Genomic DNA, 8,699 nt, shown 5'->3' with positions numbered 1-8,699 from the left:
ACACACTGCAGCAATTTTAAGAGGTGTTAAGAAATATTAGTTTTATTTTAACCAGTTCACAGCTGAATATTTATTCTATAAAAACTTTACAGATTGTACAGTTTATATATAGTTCAAACTACTAGAACAACAAAAAGTAGGTCCCACAGATGCAAAAATACTGTACCAAATCCAAGGTAAAAGCAGATTTACACACTGTACAACTCTCCACTAGGATGAGGTGGTCAGGCTCCAAGTATAAAGTTCCAAACTGTACAAAAATAATGTTTGATTCCTTCCCCCCACCCGCCCGCCCCCATTCTTCATACATTCAGTAAGATTGCAAACAGATACCCAAGTATAGATATCTGGAGTCGGGAATCATCACACACCCCTGAAAGGAATGCAAAATAGGTATTGTTTACAAAGGTCACTCTTGTGCATCAATACTGCATATTCTATGCATGCTGATCCAATAATGGCAATCTGCACATGGAAAACAAGCTTTCATGGGCATAGTGCCATTCTGGATGCAGTCCCATGAGCACAAAAGGGCACTGTGGGGGGGGCGGGGGCGGGGAAGAGAAAACTGCATCCAGCACCTGGGTGTTGCAGTGTGGTACTCTTGTATCAAGTATGCACTGCCAAACAGATGGATGATTCTTCTAACTTGAAGGCAGAGGAGCTGATTTCAAGAACCCACTCTGACATGAAATCAGCTGACAGTGCTGATCGTCTGGCAGTGGAGATCCTCATCCACTGCAGAACGCATGCAGCCTGCTGCTGCTCCATGGAAAGATCTCTGGATCAGGGCCATAGTGTATAATTCAAACTAGAAACAAAAGATATTAAACATCTAATATAAGGTAAGGTGGGGTTTTTTTGTTGTAAAGAAAGGGAATATTTAATAGTGTGCCAAAAGAAATTTTAACTTATTAAATAAAATAAAATACATTTTTTTGGTGTAATTCAAACAGAAGAACAAAAAGAGCAAACCAAAGAACAAAAAAAAACAACAAAAACTTATATAGAGTTGTTTTCTCACCCAGCAACAGAAGCAATTATGTAGTTAAAATAATAAAACCCGCTAAGACTAAGCTATCCATAGTATATATGGTATTTCAGTGATTCACTAATACTGCAAATGAAGCTTCTTTTTCAACGACAGACTGGCTTCTTTATGCTCTCCGGGTAGGAATTGGGCATCCTCCCCCAAACAAGAAGGGCTGAGTGTTTTTTATAGCATAAATCCTGAGCACACTCATTTTTTTAAGGAGGTGAGGATTAGGGGGGGGGGCAGGGAGAAGAGACAGAGAAAATAGACCATTTAATTACAGGGTTTTCTTTTAAAAAATAATTGTTTTTTTCTGAATGCATCATTACTTGAGGTATTTAGAACCTTCCTCAGAATTCAAGGCAACGCCTCTTCTCAACTAACTCTTTTTGGGCAGTGAAAGTAAGGGCTGGCCAATACCCGCTTCAATTCTGTACTCTAGTGAAAAAATATCTCATTGCTTCAGGACCTTCCTGCCACATACAAAATAACGCAACACCTCATTTTATCCACCTTTTTCTTCTGATACAGTACTAGCCAATGATAAAGTAGAAACAAAAGTTTGGTAGTGCACTCCATTATAGTTTTTTTTTTTAGTTCGTGTATATAAAGAAATATAATATATATATTTATAATCTATATATGGAGAAAGGAAATTTGTTCAATGCTTAACATACAGTACTTCTTTAATTTTTTTTTAAAAAAACCTTGACAATAAAAAGAAGTTCTCCTCAAGCTTTAGTCCCACTCTTTTCTGAGTGTCGGACTTTTAAATTCGTTTAGAGCATCCATAAAACCCAGATGTCCCAAAGTAAATACAATTCCAGTGTCAATGAGCATCTCTTCAAAATTCATCAATCTTCCTCTGCAAGTATTTCAACATTGAGTCCATTCCTTGAGCAGAACCCCAAATTTTCTTTAGAACTTCACACTCTTTGTCATTTGCTTGTTCCAAGTCCACCTTCATAATACTACGAACTAAACCTTTGGATTCTTCAAGTACCTACATAAAATGAAGAAGATACAATAAGCATGTGGTTATACAAAACAGGAAATATGCCCTGGTTAGGCATAGTGCAAAGATGAGTGTGTGTTGTGGGTGGAGGATGCTGCCCTCTTTGCAATATGTGAGAGGAAAGGCGAAGCCCAATAGCAGCTATTCTGTTGCAAATGACAACTTTAATGATCATTTTGGCTGCTGCACATTTTCACTGTATATATTGATGGAGGCCACCATCCAATATATCAATACTTATATAAATATTTAAATTATAAGAGAAAGAGAGCAGGTAACAGGCGCTGTGAACAGAGGCACCCCGCCACCAAACACAACACATAGCCACACTCAAGGAGGAGACAGATAACTGAGGGATGGGAGAACTGAATTTTACCCACTCCTGTGTTAAGTGAATGGCTACCGTTTGTTTCCATGGGGAAGGGAATCAAGGCATGCACCATCTTCGAGTGGGGGTTAACCCCTCTCTGCATTTACCTGATCTGCTTTCTGTTTCTCGGCCATGCTTGAGTGGGATGGAATGTTGGGAAATGGCTGGCTAACATGGACAGAGAGGGACTTGAGGAGTCCCTAAGCTTTATCCAGGGATGCGGTTGGCACTATGGGTTAAACCACAGAGCCTAGGACTGGCTGATCAGAAGGTCGGTGGTTCGAATCCCTGCAATGGGGTGAGCTGCTGTTGCTCGGTCCCTGCTCCTGCCAACCTAGCAGTTCGAAAGCATGTCAAAGTGCAAGTAGATACAGTGGTGCCCCGCAAGACGAACGCCTCGCAAGACAGAAAACCCGCTAGACGAAAGGGTTTTCCGTTTTGGAGGCGCTTTGCAAAACGAATTTCCCTATGGGCTTCCTTCACAAGATGAAAGCCCATAGGGAAATCTCCGGGACAGCGGGGAAGCGCAGCGCGTCTTCCCCACTGTCCTCGGACCTCCTCCAGCCTTCGGAAGGCTGCTCCGAAGTCTGGCGGTGGGGCGGAGAGACCACCTCCTGCCGCCAGCCTTCAGAAGGCTGCTCCGAAGCCTGGCGGTGGGGCGGAGAGACCTCCTCCCACCACCAGGCTTCGGAAGGCTGCTCCGAAGCCTGGCGGTGGGGGGAGGTCTCTCCGCCCCACCGCCAGCCTTCGGAAGGCTGCTCCGAAGGCTGGCGGCGGGAGGAGGTCTCTCCGCCCCACCGCCAGGCTTCGGAGCAGCCTTCCGAAGGCTGGAGGAGGTCCGAGGACAGTGGGGAAGACGCGCTGCTCCTCCGAAGGCTGGCGGTGGGGCGGAGAGACCTTCTCCCCGCGCCAGCCTTCGGATGGCTGTCCTGAAGACTTGGGGTTGGGAGGAGGGTTTTCCTTCCCACCGCCAACATTCAGAATGCTGTTCTGAATGTTGGCGGTGGCGAGGAAAAACCCTCCTCCCACCGCAAGCCCCAGGAACAGAGGAGAAGCGCTGCGCCCCTTCCCCTCTGTTCCCGTACCTGTCCTGAAGGCTTGCGGTGGGGAGAAAAACCCTTCTCTGCACCGCCAGCCTGGCAAGCGGTTTCCATAGAACGCATTAATTGATTTTCAATGCATTCCTATGGGAAACCGTGCTTCTTAAGACGAAAAACTCGCAAGAAGAAAAAACTTGCGGAACGAATTAATTTCGTCTTGCGAGGCACCACTGTAAATAGGTACCGCTCCGGCGGAAAGGTAAACGGCGTTTCCATGCGCTGTTCTGGTTCGCCAGAAGCGGCTTAGTGATGCTGGCCACATGACCCGGAAGCTGTACGCTGGGTCCCTCAGCCAATAAAGCAAGATGAGCGCCGCAACCCCAGAGTCGGCCACGACTGGACCTAATGGTCAGGGGTCCTTTTACCTTTAAGCTTTATCCAAGGACAGCCCAGCCTCCTCCACCTCAGCTTTCCCAACCTGATCAGGAAAGGGGAACTGTCTGAAGGGGAACTGTGAGGAGGCTCAACTAAATGTGTTTACAGTTCACCGCACAATCATAATATTTGGTAACTAGAAAGATGTAACTCTTCCTCCAAGTTAAAAAGATTAGGCCATTGCTCTCTTTGTCTGCCACAAGGAGTTGTAGAAATGAGCAAGTCATTAGCACCTGTCAGATGGTACACGATGAAGGGAAACACCTCAAAGCTGGTGGTAAGGTCCTCTATACCAGCTGAGCTGAAGATGAGCCAGCATAGCTTGCTTATCCTGGCCCAGCCAGCTGAGCTGAATGCGAGCCCCTTCAAAAGGAGTGCAACCAGAGGGTTAAGAAGTAGGCTTCAGACATCTGAAGGCAGCCCTGTTTAGGGAAGCTTTTAATGTTTGATGGACTATTGTATTTTAAAACTTTGTTAGAAGCCGCCTAGAGTGGCTGGGGAAACCCAGCCAGATGGGCGGGGCAATAATAATAATAATAATAATAATAATAATAATAATAATAATAATAATAATAATAATAATAATAATTTATGTGACCTAGCAACTTGGCTTGTTTTCCTTCCGCAGAACAGCAGCAGCTGCCTCACTGCTGAACAGGATTTGGATCTGGTGTAACTACGCTGGCTTAACTTACACCAGCTTGCTTTATGCAGGCTTCCTGTGCATACAATTGCTCCCCAAATGCCTTAACTGTGCTGGAACCCAGGTGTGTGTTTAAGAATTATGACAGAAAAATAGTATTTTCAGTAATGATTATGTAACTCAGAAAAAAACCAAATAATGTTTGTTGCATCTCTGACTCTGGTTCATTAATAATAAGCTCAACCTATGCATAGCGTAACCAAGAGGGTTGCATTGAATAGGGTTAGGACTTATGCAGGGTGGAACCCTGTAGATTTAACCCTAAATATTTCTTTGATGTGATGGCAGGGTGGTGGGGGGTTGGTTATTTTTGGTCTGTCTTATCCAAGCAAATATAAACAGAAACAAAACACCGCTATGGACACTCTGTTCAAATATCAAAGCAGTTTAGAACAAGATATTTTTGGCTAGCTTACTCAGCACAACTGTGATCCTTACTCTAAAATTTAAGACTAAAATAAAGCTGCCGAGGTTCACTTTCCAAATTTATGTAAAAATTCCCACATCATGTCAAATAGCTTATTTAAAAGCTGTATTACAAGTGTGGACAGCTTTCAGGTGGACATTAGGATAGTTAAATGTTCATGGGATCAGTTCACACTCACTTCCCCCTCCAAACAAGCTGTCCCATGATATAGTTGGGCACATATTTCATATAACTACAGTATGAACAAGACTTTATGCAGATACAACAGCTATTCTTGCATTCATGGCCCCTGAGAAAAATGCTGGCATAATTACGGAAACTGCTTCTACCTGCATATTTTAAAATTTTATTTAATTATTGTTTGATTTTATACCAATGTTATATATCTGATGTTAGCTGCCCTGAGCCCGACTTCAGCTGGGGAGGGCGGGATATAAATAAAAGTTTGTTGTTGTTGTTGTTGTTGTTATTTGCACACAACCCAATTGGCTTCCCCATGTTTTGGGGCGTATTCAGGGCTTGGGAGGGCTCAGCACTGCTCAAACACTGAGAAAATTCACTATGCGAAGTGTTCCTTAGCCACTATAATAGCTACAAATCACTTATTCAGCCTTAAGTGAAATAAGGTAAAAGAAACTTACAACTGAATTACATGTGACAAGTTCCTTAATTCGAACCATGACTTCTTGTGTGAATGTTCCTGGCCAAAAAACTTGCGACACCAGTCCCTTGGCACATGCTTCTTGTGCAGTCAGTTTCCTTCCACTGAATAACATTTCATTCGCCTGAGGAAAATAGCAATGTTTTTTGTAACATGAAATATGATGAGGTTATCAAAACATTTTGAATACAAACCTTGCTGTTTCTAGAAATGCCTCTACAGGTTGGAACAATTTACTGGCCTGGACTATTTCTTCTTGTTTTGTTTTTCCTTTTCCATGGACTGAAACAAAATCAAAGACTAAATCTACCACTAATAAATATTTACTGCTAGCGTGCAAATCCCTGTCTAGAAGTGACACAGTTACAGTGCAAGGGGTTTGCAATATAAGTATGGCATACAATTTAGGTCTCTCAACTGAATTGCTTTTAAAATGTGCACTCTGCTAAAATCTCAATATAGATCTTTGCATCAGATAATGAAGGAATTGGGAAACAACCATTAAAGAAAGAAAAACCCCAAACATTCTTGGAAAGGTATTTTTTAAAATATATTTTCTTTCGCTGTCCTTATCGTTGTTGAATAAATGAGCAAAACAAGCAAGTATGCCCTCAATTACAACCTTCACTGATTCAGATTGGCTTAGTTGATTGACCAGCCAATTAAAGCCTGTAGCACTAGAGAAGCATGAAAGCAAATGGCATGGTGGGATAAACAGAAACTCTGCATAAGCAGCAGATACTAAATGATGATGCCAAAAATTTGCTTAATAAATAAATAATGCTCTTAAAAACTTTTTTTATCCTGTAAATACATTACATACTTGAAAGATCCTGCAAATGCAATGAGTTTCACATTTTTAATTGGCTTGAAACTAGACAGTATTATTTATCTTTAATTATGAAAATTTGGTATATTTTCATATTGGATGCCAATGAGAATTGCACACCCAAATTCCTCACATCAATGGATCTTGTAGGTAAAATTGCTGGTGCCAAAGTAAGGTAAACACATACTGCATTTTGATATATCCATTTATAATAAGAGACTATGGGGACAAGTAGTGAATAAATCACCCAAATAAATAAATAAATAAATAAATAAATAAATAAATAAATAAATAAATAAATAAATAAATAAATAAATACCTAACTTGTTCCTGAAACAGAGCTCGCTCCATTCAATGAGAGCATCTCTTCTTTTTTTATATAGAGACAAAGCATTATTTTAGGCAGATCACAAACTTGGAAACAAAAGTTTGTAAAAATAGACACTTTGATTTCTGTTGTTCTTGGTTAATCTGGAAAGCAGTCTATTTTGTACAGGTAAAATTGAGAACAATTTCCTCTTGAAATCATTTCAGCTAGCAGGACTTTGGCTTAAATGATCCAGTGCCATCACAGTCTACTGCCCACTTGCATACATTTGAGTATCAAACTTCTTTGTGCATCAGATTACGGCACACTGTTTTTTCAGTGAAAGCCAAGTTTGGTTGCAGGCAACACAAGCTAGTTTGGGTGAGCACACAAATGCCAATTTTTATTTTTATGACTTCAAAAATGGGACAAATGGTGGGCCAAACAAGACAGGGGGCTCTGTACTGCCAAAATGGTACTGTTCCATTTTTAAAGGGAAGGGATGACAACCCTAGTTCCAATGCAACTGAGCTGCTACTTCTTATACAACTACTGGGGATGCCAATTGTTATACAAGTTACCATGCAAATATTATAGATGTATTTTAATTTGGACACACTAGCTTTTCAGACTTTAAAATAATGGCTTGAATGGATTTAAACTGTGATAGAAATTTCAGATATTGTGAAAACTGAAATATGGATAGTGAATTCAAATTAATTTGTGAACTAAACATGATGCATGAAAAGAGCCGACAGACTGAACATATTTAGCATGACTAATACTTGGTTAAATAATGGAGTGGCTTTGAGCCATATCGCGAAATGACTCACAGACATGCAAATGGGCGTCCCCAAGTTTACAAATGTGCAAGCTAAGGCTCAAGAATATAAAATCCTCTCTTATGGCTGTGGGGTGAAACAGTGCTAGTGTTGCACAAGAAAGCCCACAAACCTCTGAATTGGAGCCATAGTCTCACCAAAATGTGTTATCTAATATCCAACCGCACAGTCACTATCAAATGTACCATAAAAAAGATTTTTATATATATTTTTTTAATGTGTTAAAGATCCCCCACGCCAGGAAAGGTAAAGCTTTTTTCAGTTTAAAGTGTGTTATACAAGTTGAAAGGGGAAGTTGTGAATCATATAAACAAGTCGTGCAAAATTCCATATAAATGTACACATTCATAAACTCAAAGCATGATGAATACCCTCACCCAAGAGTCCAAAACTCAACTAGCATTGTTGCAACTTCCTCAAATCACAGCGTATTTTTTTTTACTCTTTTGAGGGTTGAAGAAATTTGAATAATTAATACAGAGACTGTAACAAGATAGCCACACAAAGGACCTCTCACAACAAAGGACACCCAAAATGTCACCAGCGTTATCACAAAATCAAATCAGTGGTACTATTTACATATGCCATTCAGCTCAGTTTACGAGCTTGCTAAACTGCAATAGTTCCACTGATGTCACTAACATCCAAATCTTGACAGGACCATTACCCAAAGGAGGTATTTACATGCCCAAAGAACGTTCTGCATGAGCATCTATGGAAATGTGATTACAGCTGTAAATCACAGGAGGTTTGGAAATTCCTTTTTTAAAAAAACGGGGGGGGGGGGGGAGGAGAAGAAGCAGCTTTGACAATTCCTATACATCTCAAGAAAGAAAATGTAAAAAGGCAGGGGGAAGGGTGTATGAAAACACCAGGCTTCAAACAAGAAGCTGTGATTAGATATCAGAGGTTTTCCTATTATTATGTTATCTGAACATGCCAGAATGCAGATATAAGCATTTCAGTGCATGAGAAAATATGAGCAAAAACTGAGCTGTCAACTTTTAAAGATGCCAACTGATTAGACAGAAGCTCTA

At 40.9% G+C, this 8,699-nt stretch overlaps 1 protein-coding gene across 2 annotated transcripts in view; it reads right to left on the bottom strand.

The window, feature by feature from the left end:
* Nucleotides 1-14: 14 nt before the first annotated feature.
* The window catches only part of CDYL (chromodomain Y like), a 93,234-nt gene continuing 84,549 nt past the window's right edge, over nt 15-8,699 (bottom strand). For both annotated transcript variants that reach the window (XM_081206428.1, XM_081206429.1), the window contains 2 exons: nt 5,665-5,808; nt 15-2,036 (listed from right to left, as the gene is read on the bottom strand). In XM_081206428.1, coding sequence (XP_081062554.1) covers nt 1,878-2,036; nt 5,665-5,808 — 303 coding nt within the window. In that variant the 3' untranslated portion in view covers nt 15-1,877. The remainder of the gene's footprint in view (nt 2,037-5,664; nt 5,809-8,699) is intronic.

Source organism: Podarcis bocagei (genome assembly GCF_964188305.1).
Source record: "Podarcis bocagei genome assembly, chromosome: 8".
Lineage (NCBI taxonomy): Eukaryota > Metazoa > Chordata > Lepidosauria > Squamata > Lacertidae > Podarcis > Podarcis bocagei.
Note: the sequence above shows the minus strand (reverse complement) of the source record. Positions and strands in the feature narration are given on the sequence as shown.